This window comes from Kogia breviceps, chromosome 18, assembly GCF_026419965.1.
Source record: "Kogia breviceps isolate mKogBre1 chromosome 18, mKogBre1 haplotype 1, whole genome shotgun sequence".
Lineage (NCBI taxonomy): Eukaryota > Metazoa > Chordata > Mammalia > Artiodactyla > Physeteridae > Kogia > Kogia breviceps.
In genome coordinates, this window is record NC_081327.1 from 5,396,467 (window position 1) to 5,424,082 (window position 27,616).

General features: G+C 51.2%; 3 protein-coding genes and 1 non-coding gene across 4 annotated transcripts; 3 read left to right on the top strand and 1 right to left on the bottom strand.

Annotated features, from left to right (window-relative positions):
* The first annotated feature begins 746 nt into the window (after positions 1-746).
* Positions 747-11,762, top strand: LOC131745293 (kallikrein-5-like). Its single transcript, XM_067019637.1, is given in 7 exon segments — positions 747-821; positions 3,374-3,425; positions 7,001-7,150; positions 7,153-7,336; positions 8,252-8,452; positions 8,585-8,718; positions 11,311-11,762. Coding segments are annotated over 6 exon segments (711 nt in total). The 3' UTR covers positions 8,634-8,718; positions 11,311-11,762.
* TRNAA-CGC (transfer RNA alanine (anticodon CGC)) lies at positions 2,286-2,358 on the bottom strand. The gene has a single exon. It is a non-coding gene; the product is annotated as a tRNA-Ala (tRNA).
* A 2,257-nt stretch (positions 11,763-14,019) lies between the features above and the next one.
* Positions 14,020-27,269, top strand: LOC136793073 (kallikrein-15-like). The gene is made up of 4 exons (XM_067019638.1): positions 14,020-14,065; positions 21,264-21,314; positions 26,342-26,478; positions 27,129-27,269. The coding sequence occupies exons 1-4, from the start codon at positions 14,020-14,022 to the stop codon at positions 27,267-27,269; spliced, it is 375 nt and encodes a 124-aa protein (XP_066875739.1).
* On the top strand, positions 25,122-26,302 carry LOC131745294 (kallikrein-15-like). The gene is made up of 3 exons (XM_067019587.1): positions 25,122-25,540; positions 25,902-26,012; positions 26,285-26,302. Exons 1-3 carry the CDS (start codon positions 25,187-25,189, stop codon positions 26,300-26,302), a joined length of 483 nt encoding a protein of 160 aa, XP_066875688.1. The 5' UTR covers positions 25,122-25,186.
* Positions 27,270-27,616: the final 347 nt, after the last annotated feature.

A 27,616-nucleotide genomic window follows, 5' to 3' on the forward strand; every position in this document is an offset into this window, starting at 1 on the left:
CCTCCCGGACCGGGGCACGAACCCGCGTCCCCTGCATCGGCAGGCGGACTCGCAACCACCGCGCCACCAGGGAAGCCCCGACTAGTGGTACTTTTTGCTTTTATCCCACCTCTGTCTCTCTGAAGCCCAGATATCCTTAGTTCCCTTTTATAGCCCAACTTGATTTTTCTCCTCCCTGGGAAGACATCCTTATCTCCTCCACCTAGCTAGCTAGCCCTGAGGGGTGGCTTTCTCCACTGAACTCCCCTTGTAGCAGCCCAAGCAGGGAGATGAGAGGACCGGGAGGCCACTGTGTGTGGGTGAGAGTGGTGGGAGGTAAAGAGAGCAGGGACCAGATCCGAAAGACCTCAGAGCCCAGGCTGAGAGGCTAGGGCTCCTCCTGAGAGCACTGGGAAGCCATGGAAGTGATGTGAGGAGAAGCAACTCCGGGGCCACGTGCAGGATGGACCAGAAAGAAGAGACCAGCGGCCAGGGGGGGGAGTAGAAGCGATGGTGCAGGGAGAGAAGATGAGGGCTGAGCAGGGGCTGGGGCTGGGAGAGCTGGAGAGGGAGGCTGAACATGAATTCACCGTGTGGAGAAGTTTGGGTGGGCGGCATACCCAAGATGCTGATGACCTGTAGGAAAGTCTGGGAGTGTAAGAACATCTGCTGTGTTCCAGAGATGGCACATCACCCAGGTTGGTGGGGGGCTGGGGTTTGAGGCCAGAGAAATGGGTGACATGGCTGGGAAAGTAGGTCACTGGGAGATGGCGTTGGGCCCTGAGTGCAAGGCAGAAGTACTTGACCTTGATCCTGAGGGCCTTGAGAAGAGGAAGGACAGGGTCAGATGTGGGTATTTGAAAGATCTCATTGCAGTCCCTTTGAGGAGAGGGGGATGGGCAGGGAGGTGTAGAGGCTGGAGGCCCTCCCCGAAATGAAGGGGGCAGAACTGGGTGAGGACCCCGGCTTCTACACGCTTCCTGAGGTTCTTCCACCCACATGCACCGCGCGTGATCCCACACTGATGCACGCACCCCTATCCCCAAGCCCCAGGTCTGTCCCTGACCTCAGAGAGGCCTTCCTCTCTTGACCCCCACTGCACCATCTCCAAGAAAGACAAAACGACATCTAAGCCAGGCGTCCTCCCAGGAAGACGAATGGGACCGTAAGTGGCTCCCCAGAGAAAGGGAAAAGAGGGTCCAACATGGGAGCTGACGTTTCGAGCAGAGAAATATTTAGGAACAGACGGAGAATCAGACACAATGGTCCATTTGCTTCACAAACATTTATCGCAACCTCATTTTTGCCCAGCATAGGGTAGAATGAAGTTGGAAATTGTTACACAGAGCGGCCACACCACAGGAGATATTCAAAGTCTGTCATGTGTCATTTTATGATAGAAGAGCTATGTGGTCCAAAGACAGAGGCAGTAAATGGAAAGAACAGTGTCTCTCGAGTCTAAAGATCTTTAGATTTGAGAAAAAACACACTTAGATGTCTCAAGAACCAAAGAAAGGTGAAATTTTATCAAGGTGAAATTTACCAAAGGTGAAACTTTTGCGATGGGAGGGAGTAATTGACTTTTTATGAGTACATGAAAATATTAAGTCACGTGACGGCCTGGGCCCACCTGACCAACCCCTTTTAGAAATTATGAAGCATAAATAGGGACATGAAATTCACTGGGATCACCAGGAAGAAACCAATCAATGAACGTCCAGAACAAAATCAACTTCAGTTAACTGAGAGGAAATCATCTTCCTTAATGGATACTAACATAATAACAAACAGAGAGGTAACACGGGTTGCCCAAAGCCTCGAAGACAGTAGGTGGTCAAGTCAGAATTGAATGCCAGGGTGGCTGGTGCCACAGTTTGGGTTCCTAACTGCTCTGCTATATGAACATCTTCTTCCAATTCTGATATGTTTTCAAAATGAGCATAGAAACGTTTGAAGGCCCAACCCTTAACATGAATATTGGAAGCAGAATCTCTGCACGTTTGGTGTTTAAGGTGTTTGTGTGTCTACTAGGATTTGATCGACTGTGGGGATAGTCTTGTGAATTCAGCTTGGAATGGATCATTGCTCTGTGATTTTTAAGGTAGAGAGTCATCCCAAGTTTATATCCAGTGTTGGGATATTTGAAAGAATGCAATGTTGATCATATTTTTTAAAATATTTATTTATTTATATACTTATTTATTTGGCCGCGCCGGGTCTTAGTTGCGGCACGCGGGATCTTCGTTGCAGCACGCAGGATCTTTAGCCACGGCATGCAGGCTCTTCATTGCGCATGTGGGATCTTGTTCGCTGACCAGGGATCGAACCTGATTCCCCTGCATTGCGAGTGCAGAGTCTTAACCACTGGACCACCAGCGAAGTCCCAGTTGATCATATTTATAAGTAAAATATACATAGGTGTATACATTTATTTACATGCTCTGGAAGGTTTGCCTAAAAACTGAAGGACTTCCAGAAGAGATGGAGTGTGTTGGTTTTAGAAATGTAGTTTTTAAATGTTTGAAGATATTTAATTAACTTAGTTTGTAAATGGGACCCAACGTTATTATAAAGACTTACCTCATTTGCGGTGCAAAAGTTTTTAAGTTTGATTAGGTCCCATTTGTTTATTTTTGTTTTTATTTCTTGCCTTGGGAGACTGACCTAAGACAACATTGGGGGCTTCCCCGGTGGCCCAGTGGCTAAGAATCCGCCTGCCAATGCAGGGGACACGGGTTCGAGCCCTGGTCCGGGAAGATCCCACATGCTGCGGAGCAACTAAGCCCGTGCGCCACAACTACTGAGCCTGCGCTCTAGAGCCCGCGAGCCACAACTACTGAGCCCGCGTGCCACAACTACCGAAGCCTGCACGCCTAGAGCCCAAGCTCCACAAGACAAGCCAATGAGAAGCCCTCACACCACAGGAAGAGTAGCCCCCGCTCGCCGCAACTAGAGAAAGCCCGCGCGCAGCAACGAAGACCCAATGCAGCCAGAAATAAATAATAAAGAAAATTAATAAATTTTTTAAAAAGACTCAGGCATATCCTTATAAAAATAAAAAAAGAAAACATTGGTGCGATTTGCTATACAGCAGAAATTAACACAACTCTGTAGAGCAACTATAGTTCAATTTAAAAAATTAAAACGCAAAATGAAAACAAAAACCAACAACAAAACCCTTCCTGTAATCAATACACATATTTGGAATAAAAAGGTTTGTAAGCTAAAGTTAAAAGACTGTGGGCTTAAAAGAAGTAGGCTGCTGGATTTGTCACCATAATGCATGAAATATTCACTGCAATAGCCAAAACAAACCTCAGAATTTTATGTTTTTAAGTTTTTTTCCCTATACACTGAAACTAGTCTCAGGGCTCTAAAACCTCCCATTCAACAGGTGCTGGATTACAGAAGTGAACAAGACAGCTTTGTCTTTGCCCTCAAGGAATGTGAGCTCTGCAAAGGCAGCACCTCCAGGCATCTTTGTCTATTTTTCTTCGCAGATCGATCTGAGTCTGGCACACTGTAGATGCTCAGCAAATAGGTGCCAGATGAGTCTTTGGCTCTTATATCCTAGCGGAGACAGAGACTTGGAGACACAGTTAGAGATGGATGCATAGAGCTGGGGGCAGACAGAAAGAAGAGCTGGAATGGATAAGTGGTCAGAAGAGGCAGCCCTGGATGGCCCAGGAACCGGGAGGGAGGAGGCACCTTTTGGGTTCCCTACCCAGTGCCCTATTTCCCAAGAGGCCGGGAGCCACCCACCCCCTAGCCTGGCCTCTTGGCCTCTTTCCCCATTGACAGGTGGCCCTGCCCAAATCTCACCCACGCCTGGCTGTGCCAGGCAGGCTGTGTAAGTCACCTGCAGGGAGCCTAGACCAGATCCCGCCCCTTTCTGCCCGGTGGCCCTGGTCACAGGGCGAGGGACAGAGAAGGAGTTGAGGGGGGCTCCTCAGCAAAGTGGCTAGAGTCCTCCTGGCCCAAATGGAGGGTGAGGGAGATAGAGGGACAGAAAGACACAAAGGTGCACATACTCGGAGCCAGTGACAAAGGGGGGGGGAGGGGAAGGAGAGGAAAGAGATGCAGGGATAGAAACAGAGAATAGGGAGACAGAGAAGGTAGTGTCACAGAGAAAAGAGAGATAACAGAAAAGATACAGAGAGAGACCCAGGGGTGTAGAGAAAGAGAGATGAATTGAGCATCACAGAAACACATCAAGGGGCCTAAGGAAACTTTCGGGGTGATAGTTCACTATCTTGACTGGGGTGATGGTTGAAAGTGTGTCGGTCAAAACTCATCACATTGTACACATTAAATATGGTATATTTATTGTACCTCAGTTTTGCCACAATAAAGCTATAAAACAAACAAACAAAAAATACAGCAGAAAGAGACACTGGGTGGGCGCCTCATACTGAGAGAGACTCGGAAAGATTCCGAGGGAAGCGGAACACAGAGAGAAGGAAGGGTGGAAGGAGAGCTGAGGAGAAGGGGTCGGAGGGAGGTAGAATGAGGGAAGGAACGGGGAAGACAGAGAAACGCTCGCGCCCAGGGCGCTGCAGGGCTGGCGAGACGCCAGACCTCCGGAGACCCCTCCCCGCCCCGGGGCCAGGGAGGTAGGGAGTGGCCTGCGGGACTGGGTGGGGGGTGCTCTGCGGGTGGAGACGGGGGGAGGCCGGAGGAGCGGTGGCTAAGGCCCGGCAGGGCGCCTCACTACCCGGGAATGCGCCCCCGGGATCAGTGGGTCGTTGCCACCCAGGCAGGTGCAGGGAGCAGAGAGGAGTGGGCGGCTGCAGGGCAGCGGCGGCGCCTCCGGGGGCGGGTTCCCCACCCCCTCCCCACCTGGGGGGCGTGGCAGGTGAGGGCTGGGCGGGGCCAGAGGAAGGGAGAGATGTCTTTGCGTCGGCTCTGGTCTGGGACGCGTCCCCCATCCTCTCTCGGAGACTGGAGGAGGCTGGGTGTTGATTCCTCTGAAGTCTCTAAGCCCTGAGTCTCAACTCATCTCAGCGCTCTGGGCGGGCCGTGTCCTCGTGGTCTCTCTCTGCTCTGAGAAACAGGGGAGGGAAAAAGGTGGGGGTGGGATGAGGGTTCCCAGAATCACCTGGGCCGCCCCACCCCCGCCAGGTGCAATGACCTCGGCTACAGCCGGACCCCTGGGCGCGGATGGTCGGTGCACTGATCACAGCACTGATTCTGGGGGGGTCACAGGTACCCGGAATCCCAGCGGGTGCTCGCAGGGTAACTGCGCATCGTGGGGCTGCCGGGGACTCTCTATGTGGCGCTGGGGGAACACGTGTGACTAGTTATGGCTCCAAGGCTGCGTGAATGTGAGTCTGTCTTTACTTGTGATTGTGTGTGGCTGTATGACTGCTACCGTGTGTGTGTGAGTGTGTGTGTGGCCTTTTCCCACACTGCGTGACCGTCTGTGACAGCTGTGGCTACTCTTTGAGGCTGTGGATGGGATTGTGTGGCTGGGTGTCTGTGCCTTTAGGGTGGTGTGTGTGTGTCATTGACTGTGCGTGCTACCGTGTATGGCTGCTGGTGTCTGTCCCTGTGTGACAGGATTGTGTGGGACAAAAGTGCTTAGCACCATGAAAATGGGTGGCTAGGTGCCTTCGGGTAGCCCTTTGTGATTGTGGGATTGGGGTTGGGTGCAGGATTACGTGTGGCTGTCTTTGCAAACATGTGACTGCTTGAGGGTCTTTGTACGTGGCCGTGTGGCGGTGGGGGGCTGCACGTGTGATGCTGCAGCGCTGTGTGTGTGTGTGTGTGTCGAGTGTGACGGACTCAGAGTGCGGAAGAGGCTGTCGCCGCGAGACAGCGGCCGTGTGAAGGTGCATGATGCTGGGTGACTTGCCCTGTGTCACGCTTGGTCCGCTGAGTCTAACCGTGTCACCGTGCCACCATGCTGCGTGCGGAAGTCGGTGGCAGTCTCTCCCTCTCTGCACACGAGGCGCATATACACGGGTCGCTAAGACACTGTGAGTGAGTAAGTGAGTGAGATCTCAGGCTGCCCCCGGATGTGTGTACCTGGGAAGCGTGTGTACCACGAGGCGGAGCTGTGTGTGTAACTGTCCCCGCGGAGGCGGCGCACGTCTCCCTGTGTAACTGTGCGCGTGCACAGCCGTGTGCATAAATGAAGACAGCAACAAGGGTTTCCCTTGTCTGGGTCCTCAGCAAGAATATAAACAAGTGAACGGGGGATGGATGGGGTAGGATAGCTATGCCCCCGTCTGCAGGTTTGGGTGAGGGAGAAGGGCATTAGCAGGATAATTCAGGAGGCACGAGAATTCGTGAAATAGCTCTGCTCTCCACCCCCCACCCCACGGGAGCCCCACCCCGGTCTGAGCACTTTTCCAGGTTCTGCTCTTCCAGCTCTGGCCCAGCCCACAAGCTCCGACTCTGCCCCTTTTCCCCATCCATACCCCGAGTCCAGACTTTATCTACAGTCAGGGATCCTTGAGCTGTGCCCCTCCCCCAGGAAAGGCTCAGCCTCTTCGGCTCTCCTCCTTTGCGCCAGGCTCCACCTGCTGTCCTGACCACAGCTCCTAGAACCCAGCCCCTGCCTCTTCTCCCAAAGTCAGGGCTCTTCATAGGATCGACTCCTCCGCAGGACCCGGGCCTTGGCCCTGCCCAATTCTATTTCAAGCCCCTCCCACATCTCAGGCTCTGCCGACTCTAGCGCCCCCCTCACTTTTTTTTTTTTTTTTTTGTGATATGCGGGCCTCTCACTGTTGTGGCCTCTCCCGTTGCGAAGCACAGGCTCTGGACGCGCAGGCTCAGCGGCCATGGCTCACGGGCCCAGCCGCTCCGCGGCACGTGGGATCTTCCCGGACCGGGGCACGAACCCGCGTCCCCTGCATCGGCAGGCGGATTCTCAACCACTGCGCCACCAGGGAAGCCCCCCCACCCTCACTTCTTAAAACCAGGTCCCGCCCCTAGAGCCCCGCCCGCCCGCCCCCGCAACAAAAGCGCCCCTGGGAGGTCAGAAGTCCTCTGGTTGGTCTCGCCTCTTGATTATAAGCCCCGCCCCCGAGGCCAAGCCCCGCCCCCGAGCTCCATTTCCGGCACCACCCCCCCCATTTTCTGCCCCCAGAGCCTGTTCTCGCAAAGGATGTTGCTTCCTGCGACAACTCCTCTGCCGTCGGGCCCTCCGGGAGCACCCAGGACCTCGGACCGGGGCCGGGGAGAACACCCGGGCGTCTGACGGCACCAGCAGCCGCCTCGTGAACGCGACCGACTGCGAGAGGCACAGCCAGCCGTGGCAGGGTGCGCCGGTGCCGGGAGCCAACGAGCTCTACTGCGGGGCCGCGTTGGTGGACTCGCAGTGGCTGCTCACGGCCGCCCAGTGCCGAAAGCAGTGAGTGGGGGCTCCGAGAGGAGGGCTGAGGCGGGAAGGTTGGATGGGGGCTGGGGCAGGGAGGTGGCGGGGGATGGGACGCGGGTGAGGAAGAAGGAGGAGGTAGAGCTGGGGATGGGATTTACAATAGAGCTGGGGAGGAGAGTTGGGGCGGTGACGGGGTTAGACGCGGGAGGAGGTTGTGGTCCTGGCTGGGAGTTAGGGGTGAATTGGATCCGGGGCTAAGAATGCAAATGCTGGATGGTTAGGAATAGAGATGCGATTTGGCTTGGCTTCAGAATTGGAGGTGGGATGGGATAGGATGAGGATGGTGTTGGATTAGAGACAGGAATGGGACTGCAGATGGCTGAATTTGAAGTTGGGAATGCATATGGTGATGATTTGGAGGTGGGTGAAAGATTGGGGCTGGGGTTAGGGTTGGGTTTGGGGTCGAGAATGAGTTAGATTTGGGTTTGGTCATATGCTGATGGTTTGAGATGAAGATAGAATTCGGTTTGGCTCTAGAATTAGAGGTGGGTGGAGATTGGGATGGAGTGGAGATAAAAATGGAATTGGGATAAGGTGGGGCTTCGGAATGGACGTAGGATGGAAGATGGGGTTTGGATTAGAGTTGTGCGCGGGGTTGGAGCTGGTTGGCTTTGAGGTTGGGCGTGGTTAGATAGAGTTGGGGTTGAGACTGCATATGTGAGTGGTTTCTGTGGGGGGAAAGGATTAGGGTTAGCGCTGGGGACGGGATGGAGATGGGTTTGGGGTTGTGACTCGCATGGGGTTGAAGATAAAGGTGGTGTGGGGGATGGATTTGTGGCTAGGGGGGAGGTGGGGGTTGCGAGTAGGTTTAGCGTTGGGGTTGACGTTGGATATGGGGATAAGGGTCCGAGTTGGTCGTGATGAGCACCGTCTCCCCCGAGTTTTCAGAACCCGTCTTGGCCACCATTCCCTGTCACCCATGTATGAATCCGGGCAGCAGCTGTTTCAGTGGATCAAATCCATCCCCCACCCTGGCTCTTCCCACCCGGGCCACTCCAACGACCTCCTGCTCATCAAACTGAACAAAAGAGTCCGTGAGACTCAGTATGTCAGGCCCATCAGCATCTGCCCCCATCGTCAGTCTGCTGGGTGAGTGTCCGGCTCTCTTTCGATGCCCACCTATGTCTGCCTTCTCCCCCTCTCTGTCTCTGAGCACCCTTCCCCTTCCCATCTTCCTCCACCACTCACTGTGGCCCTGCCCTGCGTTTGTCTGTTGGACAGCTGCCTCCCCCAAAGTCCTCCAGTGCTTGGACATTACTGTGCTAAGTGATGACAGGTGCAAGACGGCCTCTCCGAATCAGAGAGACGACACTCTGTTCTGTGCCGCTGACCAGGCCGGCAGAGACTCCTGCAAGGTAAGGCTAGAGACTTCTCCATTCATTCAGCAGATACACACTGAAACCAACCGTGTAACCTGGAGCCTTGCTATGTGCTGGGGGCCCTGCGATGATCAAATCAGTGCTCACAGAGCTCATATTCTGGAGCAGTGCTGTCCAGGAAAACTATAATGTGAGCCTTACAAGTAATTTTATTTGTTCTCTGTGGGTTTATTTTTCCCCCACTGTGGGGCATGTGGGATCTTAGTTCCCTGACCAGGGATTGGACCCGTGCCCCCTGCTGTGGAAGCATGGAGTCTTAACCACTGGACCACCAGGGAAGCCCTTGCATGTAATTTTAAACATTCCAGTAGCTACATGTAAAAAACAGCTGAAATTGACTATTGTAATAATATACCCGGGGCTTCCCTGGTGGCGCAGTGGTTGGGAGTCCGCCTGCCGATGCGGGGGACGCGGGTTCGTGCCCCGGTCTGGGAGGATCCCACGTGCCGCGGAGCGGCTGGGCCCGTGAGCCGTGGCCGCTGAGCCTGCGTGTCCGGAGCCTGTGCTCCGCAACGGGAGAGGCCACAACAGTGAGAGGCCCACGTACCACAAAAAAATAATAATAATAACATACTCTATTTAATCCCATGTATCCCAAGCACCATCATTTCAAATGGTAATTAATATAAAAGAATTATGAATGGAATGTTTTACATTCTTTTATTCTCATAGTAAATCTTTGAAAGCCAGTGTGTATTTTTTTGTTTGTTTTTTGTTTTATTTGTTTTTTTTCTTTTTTTCCTATTTTTTCCTCGTTTGCTTGTTTTTGGTTTGTTTGTGACAGTGAGTATTTTTACACTGACAGCATATCTCAGTCTGGACTAGCCATGTTTCAAGTGCTCAAGGGCCCCATATAAGCTAATGGCCACTGTATTAGACAGTACAGGTCTCAAGGGAGAGATCAAGAATGTGTTGTATAGAAGGGCAGGATGTGCCCTGAATAAAGATATCACATCTAAGGGCCACCCTTCATACAATATATATCACAGTTTTTGTCTTATTTATTTTGGCACATTTCAGGCAGATGCAGTCTTAAGTGTCTCATTCCCATAAAATCTGTAGTATGAAAGTTTTCTGACAAATGCTAGTAAAATGTCTTAAAGAAGGAAAACAGAAACCCATGGTCGGTATTTTTAAAAGAAAATATTTAATAGAGAGGATTGATCACAAAGTTGCTGGAATAGCAAAAAGGTTTAAAAAATCCTATGGTCAGGAAACTGCATAAACAGGGTAATTTCAGTGAATGGTAAGGCTTGTGCAGGAAATAAAACATAGTTTTATGAAAGCAAGTGATGGGGGGGCAGTATTTGGAAGGGTGATTGGGAAGGCCTCAAAGAGGTGGCATCGGAGCAGAGATTGAATGATACAAAGGAGCCAGCCTTGCAAAGGTTAAGGGCAAGAAAAGCATGTGCAAAGGTCCTGAGGCAGGGAGGAGTTCGGCTGATTCAAAGAATAAAAAAAGAGCCAGCATGTATGGGGGACAGGGGTTGAGGCTGGAGAGATGAGCGGGACACAATGTCCAGCAAATATTTCTTCATCCCCAGTACAGAGCTTCTTTATATTCTCATGGGAGCTTTATTTGTTGAGGATGACAGAAATTAAACTGTTACAGCTCAGGACCCTTCCCTGTATTCAGGTCCCCAGAGGGTCTAGAGGAATATAAATTAACAAGCTCTCTGCTGGCAGGATGTGTGTTTCAGTAATCTTGGTGTTTAGTAAGCTGTGGGCTCAGACAGCACTCCAGTCCCATTCTGATGGCTGAGAAAATCTCCCCACCCACCCCACTCACCCCCGCAAATCTTACAAATGTGACAGTTGCAGCAATTCCCCAGATCTCCCAATTTAATCTCTGTCCCCGCTTAACACTGGAAGCACCCACATCTGGAGACAGAGGGATGGGTGGCGGGGTTTTTATCAGAGGAAAGCACATCTAATTTGGATGTCAACATTTTAAACCACTTAGCCTTTCTGTAGCCAAGGGTGTAGTACCTTGCTTTTTTTCCCCTAGACCTCGAGTGGCTTTTTCGTACCAGAGTGTGGTCTGGGTGTGGCCGCTAAAAGCAAGAAATAATAACAATAACACTAATACTATAACACTAATAGCAGTTAATTAACTCCCAGACACACGGGAGGTGCTGACTCTGGCTCCAGTCAGCTGCGGCCAAGGAGGTGGGGCCGCCTAGCGCAGGCGGAGCCTCCAGTCACCCTTTCAGCAGCAGCAGCGGGCAGTCAAGGCAAAGGACACATCCGGAGACACGACTTTTAGTCTTCAGCATCCAGATGTCAACATGATATTTGTTTGGTTCACCCAGATTTTTATCTATAGTTGTAAACATTTCCTTCTCACTGTTGCCAAGTATATTATTTTGTAAGTGTACTTCAATTGATTTACCCATTTTAACTGTGAATAAGCATTTGAATAGCTTCTAGTTTCTTCAACCGTTTTAAACCACTTGACCTTTTCCGAATGTAACGTTTGCCAAAACTATGGTGAACACAGTTTAGGAGAAGCAATGTACTTTGAAGCTCCAACCACCCCATTCCCACGCTTATTCCCCCTGATGACAGAACCCAGAAGCATCCTGGATCGGGTTTCGGCTCAAGGGTGAGCAGGAGATCGGAAGGGGGAAGTGTGTGCGCCGGGAGGCAGAAATTGTGGATTGTGAACTTGTCTGACTCAGCACGGGGCAAGCTGGAGAAAACTGAGACGTGGTCGTCATTCTCTGCACTGCATTACCACCTGGGACCATCTGCTGCACGGGGTGGCACGTGACCTACATAAAGATGTCCACCAGGTGGCCACGTGATCCAGTTCTAAGCAGTAACATATAAGCTGAAGTATGATAGATAACTTGCGTTGGAGCTATAGACAGGAGGACAGATTGGGGAGGAATGCAAAGATACACGTAAACAATAGTCGGTGCTCTAGTTCTTGGCCCGGAGGTTGGGTTCACAGGTATTTATTATTTGTTGAAATGAATGAATGAATAACTAGGTAAAATAAAAGAGGGTCATGCATGGATCAGTGTTTTTTTTTTAAAAAAGACATAAGCTGAAATCTAGCAGCTGGGTTTTCCTGGGAGGCTTTTGTTTTGCTGATAAAAGGGAGAGCATTATGTCTGGTCCTTCCCTCTCTTCCCACCTGGCATGTAGGTGCCCGGAGGTAGACCAGTCACTTTGAGGATAAAAGCCACAAATAAAGGTTCGATTGTGGGATTCCCCTGGTGGCACAGGGGACATGGGTTCGAGCCCTGGTCTGGGAAGATCCCACATGGTGCGGAGCCACTAAGCCCGTGCGCCACAACTACTGAGCCTGCGCTCTAGAGCCCATGAGCCACAACCACTGAGCCCACGTGCCACAACTACTGAAGCCCACGCGCCTAGAGCCCGTGCTCCGCAACAAGAGAAGCCACTGCAATGAGAAGCCCGCACACTGCAAGGAAGAGTAGCCCCCGCTCGCTGCAGCTAGAGAAAACCGCTCACAGCACCAAAGACCCAATGCAGCCAAAAATAAATAAATAAAATAAATAAACTTATTAAAAAAAAACAAAACAAAACGATTCGATCGCAAGAAGCAAGAGGAAGCCTGCATTGTTGGCGACTTACTTAAGTACCTGTTCCAGGCATGGACTTCCAATATCTGGTCTCGAAACAGAGAGGATAAAACCTCAAGTGTCTGGGCTACTGGAGTTGGTTTTCAGTATGCTGATACAGAGGAGACGGTGGGGAAAATAAAGTTTCTAGGAACTAAATGCTGAGCTAAGACACTGTGCAGATTTTCCTTGGCAGACTTGACTTTCTCCTCCTGGATGAGGATGTGTCTTTTCCAATAAGGAGGCTGGCTCCAGAACCCGGATGGGGCAGATGTCAGTAAACAGTTTCCAGTAAGGGTGGAGAGGATCGGTGTGTTTCCTGCATGGTGATGTAGGCGGTGAGAATAGGGCTGTGGTGGTGCAAGAAATAAGCTTCTTGCCCTACTAGACATTAAGACATACTACAAAACAAAATTAATGTATTTTTTAAAGTGAGGTATTAGTGCAAGAACAGACAAATGGATCAGTGACACAGAGCAAGAGCTCAGAAAGAGGCCCATGGGAGCTCAATGTAATTTTATATACTCTATATAAAATATGTTAAAGTAGCAACTCAAATTCATGGGGGAAAGAAGGTACACTTAATAAATGGTGTTGAGAAAACTGGCTCACGGGGATTCCCTGGTGGCGCAGTGGTTAAGACTCTGAGCTCCCAAGGCAGGGGTTGGGGTTCGATCCCTGGCCAGGGAACTAGCTCCCACATGCATGCTGCAACCAAGAGTTCACATGCCACAACTAAGGAGCCCTTGAGCCACAATGAAGGAGCCCACGTGCCGCAACTAAGGAGCTGGTGAGCTGCAAAAGGAAGAAAGAAGGAAAGAAAGAAAGAAAGAAAGAAAGAAAGAAAGAAAACTGGCTCACTGTGAGAAGAAAACTAAATGCAGATTCCTATCTGACACCACACATGACAATGTGCTCTAGAAGTATTAAAGGCCAATATGGGAAAGGTACACTTATAAGGTCAATAGAAAAAAATCAAGGAGAATATCTTTGAATCTCTGTGACAGGGAACGACTTCTTAAGACTTCAAAAGCACAGATCATAGGACAAAACATTGATTAGGTTCATTATGTCAAAACTAAGAATTTAGGTTTAAAGGAAGGTAAGACAGACCATGAATAGGCATTTGTCAGAATGGGAGAAATTATTTGTAATATCAAAAATAGACAAGGGACCGATACCTGTAATAGTCAAGAAGCGCCTGTGAAATGATTAAAAAAAAGATGGACACCCTTTGGGGAAAATGGGTAAAGGATTTGAATAGGCAATTTGTAGGAAAGCTATGCATATGAGGCAGATGTTCAAAGCTCATTAGTTATCCGAGAAATGTAAATTGAAACAAGAACTACTCCACACCCATTAGGGTGGAGAAAATTAGAGGAATGGATAGTGTCAAGTGTTGGCAGGGATGTACACATATTAGAATGTTCAGGTGCTACTTGGGTAAGGGTGGGGCTTTCAACTCTGAGGAAGGGTCTGGCACGACTTCGTCAAATTAAGTATACACACACCCGATGACTCAGCCATCCCTCTCCTGGTTGTACCTCCCAAAGAAATTCTTACACACCCACAGTGGACGCACACGAGGATATGACTTGCGGTGTCCTTTGTGGCGTCTGGGACTTGGTAACCGTGGAGTGTCCGTCCCGAGGGAGGTTGTTGGCTGAATGTGTGGACACCCTCCATGGACTTCCTGCAGCGGGACAGATGTATGAACACAAACAGCATGGGTGGGTCTTAAAAACACGGTGCTTGTTTGAAGGGCAACTTGGAAGAGAATGAGATGCGTAATCCAGGGCCGATTCCATATATTAAAATTACACACACATAAAAACCACACTATATGCTTTGTAAGACTGAGGGAGGGTAGAAAGAAGGAAGCATAAAAGAGGAACTCGGGGGCTTCCCTGGTGGCGCAGTGGTCGAGAGTCCGCCTGCCGATGCGGGGGACGCGGGTTCGTGCCCCGGTCCGGGAGGATCCCACGTGCCGCGGAGCGGCTGGGCCCGTGAGCCGTGGCCGCTGCGCCTGCGCGTCCGGAGCCTGTGCTCCGCAACGGGAGAGGCCACGACAGTGAGAGGCCCGCGTACCGTAAAAAAAAAAAAAAAGAGGGACTCTATAAACCAGTGTGATGATGCATATATGATATTCAACCTCTGGCCTAAGGTCTAAAGGGAGTAAAAAAGAACCTTGTCAAATTGTCAAGCCGCATCTTCCATGAACACAGTGCAGGGGCAGAGCCCCTTCTGCAAGGCTAGGGAAGCTGTGTGTGTGTGTTGTGTGTTTCTACCCACTGTGGCCACCTTCTGATATTATGGTGTATCCCTAACTTGTTAAATCAGATGCTTTATCTAACCCAACACGGCTGGTTCTTGCTTGATCTCCCCCCCAACACACACACCAAATGCACAGAATTGGCTCAGGATATCAGAGAGGCCGAGACTAAGGGCGAAAAGTGTCACCGGGTGTGCCTCAGAAAGCCGGCGTGTCCTCCACCCGCTGTCCTCACTCTGGAGGTGCTTGATCTTGGCTAGAAACCGAGGTCAGGGAGTGGCCCCAACTTTGGTGGTGGGAGGACACACCACATAAGCATCTAATTGTTGGCTGCACAGAGGCTGGCAGCGGGTTACCTTTTATAAGTAACAATAATGACGGTGATCACAGCTGCAATTTATTGAGCACTAGACACCTCGCTGCGTTCACTGCATGCCTTGTCTATCCGGTTCTGACAGCAGCCTCTCAGGAGCCAGGCTCTCAGCAAGTCGGGAGGCTGAGGGGCAGGGAGGTTGGATGAATTGGGGTCAGTTTCTGCGGCTGGTACCTGGCAGAGCCAGGGTGCGAATCAAGGGAGCAGGAGTCCTAAGGCGATGCCTGAAACCTCAATGTGCTCGAGCCAACAAAAGCAGAGGGACACGGGGCCAAAGCAAGGGAGAAGTGTGGTGGTGGCAGGGGGGGAGGGAGGAAACTGGAGGGGGGGGAGAGAGAGAGAGGAGGGGGGAGAGACTGAGAGCTTTAAAGAAAGAGAGGCTAGAAGAGAGTTAAAGACAGATATACACAGATTAAAGAGGAGAAAGAGATTATGGGAACATATGTATATGTATAACTGATTCACTTTGTTGTAGAGGAGAAACTAACACACTATTGTAAAACAGTTATACTCAAATAAAGATGTTAAAAAAATAAAAAAGAGGAGAAAGAGAGAGAAGCCAGCCCTTTGGGGAACCTTAAGTAGAGACTAAAACAGAACTACAGAGAAAAGTCCTGAAGAAGGACTTAGGGAGATGGAGAGATGGTCTCAGTAAGACAGAGATAGATAGATAGATAGAGAGTGGATAGATAGACAGTAGATGGACAGACAGATGATGGTTAGTTAGAGGAAAGAGACAGAGACAGACACAAAGAGACAGAGACAGTGAGAGTTTTAAGGATGGGGGCAATCCTGGACCCCGGATTTCCTCTGCTGACCCTGATCTAGCTCTCCCTGCACTTCCAGATGCCTAAGTGCCCCCCGAACCCTGTTGCCGCCAGACCTCCAGAGCCCCCACCTCTTTTCCCCCAGGCCCTGGGCTCAGTACCCCGTGGGTGGTGTCCGTCACGTAGGAAAGAGGTGACGGGTGCTGCAGATCTGCATCTGCTTCCTGTTCGATGCTGCGCACACGCTTTTCTCTAGTTGCGGCGAGCGGGGGCTACTCTTTGTTGTGGTGCGTGGGCTTCTCATTGCGGGGGCTTCTCTTGTTGCGGAGCACGGGCTCTAGGCTGCAGTAGTTGTGGCTCACAGGCTCAGTAGTTGTGGCGCATGGGCATGGTTGCTCCGCGGCATGTGGGATCTTCCCAGATCAGGGCTTGAACCCGTGTCCCCTGCATCGGCAGGCGGATTCTCAACCACTGAGCCACCAGGGAAGCCCCAGGGAGAAGGAGTTTTAAACCTGAGGTATTAGAATCCACCATTTGCTCCATGGCGCCACCTTCAGGCCCATTGAAGAACTGACTCGGGAAAGCCGTGAACGTGGCAGGACGTTTGCAGTCCCACCACCCGCGGTGCCGGTTCCTGGGCTAACTTTGCGCAAGTTACTCGACCTGTCCGAGCCGTGGATGGATCAGACTTCTTACGTGTAACACCGAGGTGACGGTTCCACCTCTTGCACAGTGCCTGCCCCAGAGCTGGTGCAGAAAAAAGTGTTCTACCACTTTGAGGATGCAACCCTCCTTCCAAGACAGAGCCTAGACATAATCTAGGAGGCAGGCCACTGAATCCATAGTATTAGGCTTAAATTGTGTCCCCCCCCCAAAAAAAAAATAGGTCGAGGTCCTAATCCCCAGTACAGAAGATACACAAATGGCCAATAAGAACATGAAAAGATCTCAACATCTTTAATCATGAGAGAAATGCAACTTAAAACCACGATCAGACAGATGTTCATAGCAGCTTTATTTGTAGCAGCCCCAGACTGGAAGCAGCCCGGGGGTCCAGCAACAGGAGAAAGGATGAACAAACTGGGAATATGCCTCAGTAATTAAAAAGAACAAATTACCGCTACCTAAGTGAATCTCAAGGTGAAAAATCCTTACACATACGGTACATACGTATATCTCCATTTATATAAAGAACAAGCAAAACTAACCTACCGGGCTTCCCTGGTGGCGCGGTGGTTGAGAGTCCGCCTGCCGATGCAGGGGACGCGGGTTCGTGCCCCGGTCCGGGAAGATCCCACGTGCCGCGGAGCGGCTGGGCCCGTGAGCTGTGGCCGCTGAGCCTGTGCTCCACAATGGGAGAGGCCACAGCAGTGAGAGGCCCGCGTACCGCAAAAAAAAAAAAAAACCAAAAAAACCCACAAAAAACTAACCTATGGTAGAAAGAAATCAGAATGCTTCTTGCCTCTTGGGTGGAGGTGGGCATTGACTGGGAAGTGGCATATGAGTTGATGATAAATGTTCTACATACTGATAGGGGTTTGAGTCACACAGGTGTGTGCATTTGTCAAAGCTCCCTGAAAAGTACAGCTTAAGTTTTGTGCATTTCATTGTATATGAATTTTCCCTTCGAAAAGAAACATAAACAGAGTTTAACTTATAGTAAATGACATACATATATATTTGAGCGTTTAGGATGAAGTGTACAGATGTCTGTGACTTACCATGAAATGCATCAATAACAAGACAGGTGGATGGATGGATGGGTGGAAGGTCAACAGATGTGATAAAGCGAGTATGGTGAATTGTGAACGATGGAATCTAGGTGGCAGGAAAATGGGTGTTTCCTGTGAATTTCTTTTAACTTTGCTGTATGTTTGAGAATGTTCATAATGAAAGCATTAGGGGGAAAGTAGGACATGTGTCAGTTGCAGTGGCTGAGTTCTTCCCCATCTTTAGTGCCACCACCTTAGCCAAAGTTGCTAGCCACTCTTTCCTAAACATTCATTCATTCATTCATTCAACAAACCCTAACTGAGCACCTATGACGTGCCGAGCACTGTTCTAGGTTCCCAGACTACAGCATTGAACAAGTCAGAGAAAGTCTGTTTGGTGTAGCTTTTTTTTTTTTTCCCCTAGAGCAAGAGAAAGACAGCAAACATGCATAAATATGTACTATTTCGGTGTGGACAGTAAATGCTCTGAAGGTGAATAAAGCAGCGTAAGAGGACAGAGAGTAAGTGAGAGGGGGGTTTATTTTCCATCAGCTGTACAAGAGAGGTAACTCAGATCAAAGATCAAAGACCAGAAGCAGTGAGGGAGTCACGGAGAGGATAGAGAAGGCTCCAGAATGCGTGGCTGGCACGGACACGGACGCGCTGGACTGTTGTAAACACCTCTCTGCTTCCCTGCACTGGTCTCTGCGTTTGCTTTTGCCCCGTTCTGGCCTTCGTCACAGCACACAGAGGAGGGTGAGCACTGCTTTTCAGGGACGGAGGTGCTTTTCTTTCCTGCAGATCAGCAGCATGGATTGTTAGGCTGAGTTGAGCTTGCCGTGCGGTTTGGTGATGGATGGACCCGCTGGGTGATCATGTGGGTTATGACTAATTTGACCAAGCAGAGGCAGGTCACTCTCTGGAACGGCTGCACCCCCCTCAGCCCACCAGCAGAACCTGAGGACTCCTGCAGTTCACGTTGCGGCTGCTGCTTAACTTTACTCAGCTTTCCATGGCAATCGAATAGGTGTAAAATAATACACTGCCATATTAAACTTGCATTTCTCAAATCGTTAACGATTTTGAGCCTTTCTCCACCTGCTTGCTAGCTAAAAATGTAGCTTTTAACTTTCAGAAGACATGAAATATTCTAAAACGATCACTCTAACAGCTGTAGTTACCCAGCACAAACATGTGAACAGTTTGCATAATCATCATCTTCACTAAAGGTTCACATTTTATAGGCGATAATAAAGAACCTGCAGAAGTTCAAGCAGATAAACTATCCAGGAGTTAAGTCCCTGGAAATGAATACACTTGGCTTAACAGGGGACTTTGTCCCACTGGGCAAAATTAGTGTCGTGTTGCTACTGCTGTTTTTCTTCAAACCTTTATAACTGATTGGAATATATTTTTTTAACTGTCTACCTTATCTTTTCCACAAAGGAGGACGCCCACATCAGGGCTCAGTAGTTGTGGCGCACGGGCTTCGTTGCTCCGCGGCATGTGGGATCTTCCGGGACCAGGGCTCAAACCCGTGTCCCCTGCACTGGCAGGCGGATTCTTAACCACTGCGCCACCAGGGAAGTCCTTAAGATTTATTTTTATTTATTTATTTATATTTATTTTCACTGCGCCAGGTCTTAGTTGCAGCTGATCTCTTTTTCTGTGAGTTCCTCTTTGGTTTGCTTGTTTTTGAAGTATAATTCACCTACAACGCTATGTTAGTTCCTGGGGTACAACGTAGTGACTTGATATTTCTACATGGGAAGTGTACAGTTATCACTGTCCTAGCTATCCCTATGTGCCTTTTCCACTCAATCTTATTTGCTCTATTTTCAGTGTTCTTTTTCTGGCCGGGTCTAATCACCACAAAATGAGTTAACAAGGTCCCTTTGTGTGTGGGTTGCGGGGAGAAGCGTCCCAGTGAGTCCTCCCAGACTGGAAGCCTTCCCAGCAGAGAGCTTTATATTCATAGATACAATTATGGATCAGCTGTGATTTTCATACCAGCCATTGTTTTATAACTTTTGTCATTATGTAAACAGTGTTTCACAAACCTTGAAACCAACTAGGCATTACAGGTTCTTTGATGCTTATAACAGGAAAAAGAATTGACCAAATGTTTCGAACACCAGGAGACACCTTACTACTTCTCAAGAAGCCCAGCCTGGTGGCTAAAGGCAAGAGAAAAATGAGAACACGTCTTTGCATTTGCTAGCTCACGTGCAGCAAAACCCTTGAAGATGACCCAAGAAATATAGTCTAATTTGTTATGCTCGGAAGATGGGGCGAGGACGGGACAGAGGGGGGACAAGGTCATGATGGAGATTTATCACCCTGTACATTTTTTATAAACATACTTTGCTTTTGTACCACGTGGAAATAATATGTACTCACAACATAAAGTAGAAACGATGTTACACACACATACACATACAGAGATTCTTATGAAATTCTCGCTGGGTTCCAACCCAGCTATTTCTGCCTGTGTAGCCTTGGAAAATGACTTTAATCTCTCTTTGCCTTGGTTTCCCCCTGCTTACAGTGGAGAGAGCAATAGTAGCAACTGCTTAAGGTTAATGGGGATATTAGCAAGTTCATCTGTGTAAAGGCACTAGAACAATTCTACAGAGCATGCACTCAGCATATGTCAGCCGTTAGTGTTAACATTCTACCCACGAGTAAGTAAAAACAAAAAGGGGCTTTCTTTTCACCTCCCCCCGCCACCCTAACAAATAGAGCCAGCGAGGCTTTTACTGAGAAAGACTGATTTCCTTTTATAATGGGGAAAGTCACATTTCTGCATCTACCTCTGCTTTTTAAAAAGACAGGCTCATAATTTTATTCCCTGAGATTAAGAACAATAGCACAAGTGAAACGATGGCTGTAGCCACTCAATGCATGAGTTACTAGCATCGTTATTATCAGCGTGATCATTTGGGGGGGGAGGGGAACTGGTTGCACAGAGGAGATGGTTCTGGAAGACACCTCCAAGGTCACCATGATCCAAGAATAAACAGAGATGGGAATTCCCTGGCGGTCCAGTGGTTAGGACTCCGCACTTTCCCTGCCACGGGCCCGGGTTCGATCCCTGGTCAGGGAACTAAGATTCCCACAAGATGCATGGCCTGGCCAAAAAACAAAACAAAAAGAATAAACAGAGATTATGGTGACCTCTTGGGCTCAGTAAATCATTCTATTAGTAGCAATAATTGGAGATAACAGTGGCTGAGGTCTGAGGCTAGAAACACTCAGCCCCTCACCCAAGGTCTCACTGGAATGGGTCTGACTCCAGAGGTCCCATTCTCAGCCCTTCCTTTTAGTGCTTGACAGATCCAAGGTCAGGATCAAGACCTGAGCTCACCAGGTGCAAGGCTCGGAGCTCACCAAGTGGCAAAGCGCAGGTGGCGACCCCGGGTCCTGTCACCGGCCCGGGTTGCACCTGCCTCCTCTGTTCCCACATCTGGGTCCAGAGCTGGGTGCTGAGGCCTCCAGGGTGACTGACCCAAGAGAACCCGGGGCCCCTCCTTTGTCTGTCTGTCTCTCTTCACCTCTAACTCTCTCCCTGTGTGTTTCTCTGGATCCACAAGGAGGCAGTGTTGAACAGTAGTTAGGCGCACAGAGGCAGCGCTGGAGTCGGAGTGGTGGTGTCCAAATCCCACCTCTAACCATTACCAGCTCGGTAAGCTAAGAGTCATGACTCTTAGCTTCTGTGTGCCTCATTTTTTCACCTGTAAAGTCGGGGTGACCATACTTCCTATTTCATAGGACGTTGAGGCGATTGAATTAACATTCGTGGAGAACCTAGAATAGTATCTGGAACAAAAGAGGTGCTCTCTGTGTCGTCTACAGGTAAGTCTAATAGGTAAGTACTCTTCGTGACAGCGATGATGGTGTATGAATAGTATTGTTACTTGTGACTTGCTTTTTCTCTGATCTGTTTGTGTCCACATCTTCCCGCATCCACGTCTCCACTTTTCTTCTTCTTTGGGGTCACAAAGACTTCTGCTCCCTGGGGCCAGGCAGGTAATGAGGGAAGTCAACTAGCTGTGGGCCAGCGAAAACCACAGGATGCCCTCAGGGCTGTGGCCGCTCAGAGTCTGCTGAGGATGGATCATGGCCACGTGAGAATGCAGATGCACTGCTGACCGATGTCATGGCCTTTTCAAGAGACGCTTAAGATCTCCTGATCTTTCAATGCTGGTGGCCATTTTTTTTTTAATGAGCCAAAGAACATGGGCAGCCTCTAGAGGCTGAAAAGGCAAGGGAATGGACTCTTCCCAAGAGCCTCCAGAAGGAATCAGCCCAGTGAGACTGACTTTGGACTTGGACCTCCAGAACTGTAGTAGAATAAATCCGTGTTGTTTTAAACCAATAAATTTGTGGTAATTTCTTGCAGCAGCAGTAGGAAATGAATGCAGATTTATATACTGATAATAAGCTTTTCATTGACAATCAGAGCATATATACTGATAATCAGGGTACATATTCAGGTTATATATCATATATATGTAATAACTATATAAGGGTATATATAAGCAGAGTATGTATACTGATAATAAGGATGAAGTAATGGAGCTGAAACCGCACAACCCATATTGGAACTTGAACCCACTACCTTTTAATTTTTTTTTTTTTTTGGTGGTACGCGGGCCTCTCACTGTCGTGGCCTCTCCCGTTGCGGAGCACAGGCTCCAGACGCACAGGCTCAGCGGCCACGGCTCACGGGCCCAGCCGCTCCGCGGCACGTGGGATCCTCCCGGACCGGGGCACGAACCCGTGTCCCCTGCATCGGCAGGCGGACTCTCAACCACTGCGCCACCAGGGAAGCCCGAGGGGTTTCTTAAGAGCAGGCGAGATGAGTTTGTGTCTGGAGGAATCCAGGTGGGGGCAGGAGGGTCCAAGCCTACACGCACTCGCCCTCTGCCCTCCCCAGACATCAGCAGAGCCTTGGCCCATCCTCCGCAACGTGGCTTCTCCTTCTCCTCACCTTCTCCTTCCCGCCGACGCCTGCGGGTGAGGTGGGCCCAGGTCAGGTCCGGGTCTGCGGGAGTGTAGTGCCACCCCAATCCCCCCAGCCTATCTGGGTCCTGCAATCTGCCAGCGCCTCCCTCACTCGGGGACCCCCCCACACCCACCTCAGCCACATGCTGCCATCCCTGGGTGCCCACCCTAACCCCAGGAGCTGTCAGGGGCCTGGGGCTGCTCTGGAGTCCCCATGACAGTGAACGTGGCCCTTGGGTGACACAGACCTGCGTTCGAGTTCTGGGGCTTCCCCTTGCTGTGTGACCTTGAGGGAGTTCCTTCACCTTTCTGGTCCTTAAGTGCCTTCTTTAGAAGACAGCACCTACCTGCAACAATAACGGTAAGGACTCAATAGCACGATGTAGGTAAAGCTTATACTGAGCATTAAATACACGTTGGGAAGCTCAAGAACGCAGACTCTGGGTTCAAATCCTGCCTCTGTCACTTTCTAGTGACTTAACGTCTCCGTGACTCAAGTTCCCTCACTGTACCGTGGAGATAACAACAGATGCTCCCTCGTACGGCTCTTGTGGGGATTAAATGTGGTCCCGGCCCAGGGCACCGCCCTGTGAAGGTGTGTTAGCTCTGCTGGGCACTTGGTATATTCCAGGCCCCGTGCTCAGCACTTGTCTCATCCTCTGTGGCTCAGAGAGGGGCAGCCACTAAGTCAAGGTGACCCCAGGTGGCAGGAGAGCTCCAGACCACGTTCAGCCACTACCTGTGGAGAAATTAACTGTAACCTGATGCCTCTAACCTGTAGAAGTTGAAGGTGGACTTTTATTAACCCCCCCCCACGTGACCCTGGCTTCTGGGGGCCCCTCAGACCTCCCGCCTGCTGCCAGCGTCCCCTCAGGCTCTCTCTGTGCTCTCTCCTCCCTGCCCCCCACCTGCCCGCTGCACCCGGCTAGGGCCTCCGCCCTCCTCCAGCTTGGACTGGCCAGGAGCGGCCTCAGTGCCCAGCTGTTCAACCCGCACCCTCTGTCCTTCTCTGTAGGACGACCCCACCCTTCCCTTGTTATGCCTCTTGTCTACCACATCCGCGTTCCACCCCCCCGCCCCCCGCCTTGCCAGGGCCCGGTTCCTGACCTTGGCAGGTAGAGCGTGGGCATTCGGTGTGGCGGTGCAAATCCCCCATTGTGGGTGTCTGTGTGCCCGGCTGTGACCTTGAGGGGACATACCCGCGTTGCCCGGCGTAGGGGGTCATGGTCCTATGACCTTGACGCATCCCCGTGCGTGTCCTTGTGCACGGTGCAGCGCGGGCTGTGTGTGTGCGCAAAGTCCTCCGTGTCTGCACCCTGCCCACATGTCTGAGCCAGGCCCCCAGCTGTGAGACTCAATTAGTGACCTGAACACCAAGCGAGTGACTCGGGGGCTGATCTAGAGATGGATAAACGTGTCCTGACCTGGCTGCCTGCGTCTTGAGCAATGTGTCTTTGACCTTGAATGTCACCTTTGTGTCCCATGTTTCCCTGGGTCTGATCTAGTGGGTCCACCTCTGAGCTCTGGCCCTCTGGGTGGGTTTTATAACTTTGAATCTCCACAGAGTGACTTGGGAATGAACCACAGTTTTGACCTTGACGATCTTTACCTGGGTCTGCACATACGTCTGGCTTATTTTGGCTAAAGTTGTGTCCACAACCTGAACAACACACACATGTCTACCCACATAAATCTGTACGTCCTTTGTTTAAAATAACCAATATTTTTTAAGCAGTTATAATACGCCAGGCATCATATACACACACACTCTGTCTCTCGCGCGCTCTTTCCCATTTAATTCTTACAACAATCCCATTCTACAGATGAGGAAATAGAGGCACAGAAAAGTCCGTTTGCTCAAAGTCTCACAGATAATATGTTTGGATCCAGGATTTTTCACTCTGTCACTTCAGATTTAACCACTATACTATAGACCCATGTTGGTGACAAGTCTTTGAGGACCTGAGTGTGTATCGGTGTCTCTCCCTGGGTACCCTCATCAAGGACCTCACCTTGTTGTTCAGACCCCGTGTGCAAGTGTGCAGGTCTGCGGCCTAGTATGTGCAGATCCACGCTGGAGACTGTAAATTTAGGTCTGAGCTTCTCTGTCCAGACCTGTGTCTGTGAATGTGTGTGTGCGCGCGCGCACATACACACACCTGCTCGTGCCTTAACTATCCTGTTCACATACACACGGGAAGTTCCGTGCTGTGATTCTTGAAGCTGCAACCGATGCCCATGCAAATGAATCTCGGCTGAAAGCGCCGCCCATATCAGTTCCTTCGTTTGGAAGACTGGTTGTGCCCGTATGTTTGCCCACGACCTTGTGTGGCTACGTCTGTGTCCTTGTAAGGTACTGCGCTTGGCTGAGATGTCCAGACTCTCGAGCCAAGACTGTGTGTCATACAGATTGAATGGCCACACCCGTTTGGTGTCTGTGACAGCTCGGTGACCTCGAATGGCTGGTTCCAAGTGACCGTCTGCCTGGACCTGTATCCACTGTCCTTGTCTCCTACTCCCAATCCCAGAGGACTTCCTGCCCTCTGGTCCTCTCCCTGTCCTCCCTCTCCCGGAGTCCCGTAGCAAACAAGCGGGGGCCGAGGGCAGACGGACAGTTCTGGAGAAAACAAGCAGCAGTTTTAAGAGCTAGAGAGAAGGCGGTGCTTAAAACTCAACAGCAGGGACGTCTTAAGAAGTTGGGGAAAGGCGACAGGTGGAGAATGTGTAGTGAGGTCAGGGTACAAGGAAGGCGTAGGGTGCAAGGGAAAGGACTCTGTCCTCGGGGGATCTGTCTTCCTCTGTCTCCTCTCTCAGTGGCCCAGGACAACAGTGACAGGGTGCTGAGGGGTGCTGAGTGCACGCCGCACCCCCAGCCATGGCAGGTGGCCCTCTTCGAGCATGGACGCTTTAACCGCGGTGGTTCCCTCATCTCCCCGCGCCGGGCGCCCTCTGCGGCCCGTTGCCAAACGCGGTATGAAGGCTTAGGGTCCCGAGGGGCCGTGGCGGGAGCGTCTGGGCACCTGAGAATCACGGATTGGGAGGAAAAGAGCTGGAGCCTGAGGACTGAGTTCCAGGTGTGTGCCTGACTTCGGCACCTGGGTCTCTGCGAGGCGGAGGCTGCAACTTTTGGCTTCGGGGCCTTGCGGAAAGGCTGTTGGGACCTGCAGATTCCCGAAGGGTCAGGGGACCCTAAGCTGCCCACTCTCTGATCCTTCCGTCCGCGCCCCACCGCACTCGCGGCTAAGCGCTCGCCCGCACCGCTCCCCGAGAGGGCACTTAGGCGAGCCCGATCTGCGCCAGCGCGGTGGCCCGGGGCAACCGCGGGCCGCTTCTCTCACTGCCCCGCGCGCACGCTACGAAGCGCAGAGCCACCGTCGCGATACCCTGTGACCGCGTCTACCCGGGCGCGCGCGCGTCTCTACCAAAGCGCCCCAGGTCCCGCTGTCCACGCGCTGCCCCCAGCCCAGCGAGGCCCGTGGGGTGTCTGGCTGGGGCTTGGTGTCTGACAACAAGCGCGGGGCCACAGGGAGCCCAGCGTCACAAGGTGCGTGGAAACATGGAACTGGGTGTCAGGCCTCGAGGGCTCTTGGGTGGAGGGAACAAGGGCCTGAAATCTTTTCTTTTTTTGTGTGTGTGCGGTACTTGGGCCTCTCACTGTTGCGGCCTCTCCTGTTGCGGAGCACAGGCTCCGGACGCGCAGGCTCAGCGGCCATGGCCACGGGCCCAGCCGCTGCACGGCACGTGGGATCCTCCCGGACCGGGTCACGAACCCGCGTCCCCTGCATCGGCAGGCGGACTCTCAACCACTGCGCCACCAGGGAAGCCCAAGGGCCTGAAATCTTATGGATTCGCTCCGACCCTACTGTCCTCCCCAGTGAGACTCCCAGGGACGTCGCACTGTGCCGACATCAGCATCATCTGGACCACATCTTGTGACAAGGACTGTGCAGGGCGCCTGACGAACGCCACGGCGTGTGCAGGCGCGGAGGGCAGACGCACGGACTCCCGTGAGGTCAGAGCCGCCAGGGAGCCACGGAAGGAGGCGGAAGAGAGGGCGACAGGTCTGGGAGCTGGAACGGGGCAGGTTTTTGCTTGCTTTGGGCCAGAGAAGATACTAAGGAGCGTTTGCAGGGATGGAGGGGGAAGGGCAGTTAGAATGGGGGTGAGGCTGGAGTTGGGGTTAGAGAGGCAATGGGTTTGGGTTGTGTTTGAGGAGGACATTGCAGTCGGGGACGGCACGGGCTGGCGTTGAGAACGCATATGAGTTTGGTTTGGTCTCAGATGGGAAATATGTCAGGGTTGAACTGGGGACGGGGGTAAATTTTGTTTGGGAGGCAAGAGACAGGACGATCGGGGCTGGGTTGTGTTGCAATGAGGATGGGCGTGGCTTAGGTTAGATTCTGAATGGGAAAGATGTGGGGGTCAGGTGGGGTTGTGGTTGTGTGGAGGCGGGACTGGACGTGGGTTGTATTGAGCTGCGTTGGGTTGAGGTGGGGTTGGACTGATTTGGATTAAACTGGGTTGTATTGAGTTGAGCTGGGGTGGGTTGGCCTGGGGTGGGGTTGGATTGGGCTTTGATTGAGATTCTGGATGGTGTTTAGGATGGCGATGGGGGCACTGGATCCAGAAGTTTCCCATTCAATCTTCCCCTTCTCCCTACAGGGTGACTTCGGGGGACCCCTGGTCTGTGGGGATGTCCTGCAGGGCATTGTGTCCTGGGGTGACGCAACCACCAAGCCCACTGTCTATACCAAAGTCTGCAGCTACTTGGAGTGGATCAAGGAAACCATAAAGAGGAACTGACGATTCTCGCCTACTACCTGTGTCCCTGACTACACAGAAGCCCCCATGGCTGGTCAGAAGCCCCATCTTGACCTGGAACAGAGGCCATCCCCCAAGACCCAGAGGTTAGCCAAGGACTTGCGCATCTGAGACCAGAGGTGATGCTGCAGGTCACCTGTTTGATACCAGAATAACAGAAAACACGGATGCAAGTTTCTCTGTGGAAGTTTCTGCAACTTACTTCTGGGGGTGAAGGGAAATGGGGGCCACAGACTGGGTGGGGAACTCCCAGTCACTATATACTATTCCTTTTCACCCACCGCCCTGACGTTCATTCGGCATCTAGGACCAGCTATTTGATCTTGAGC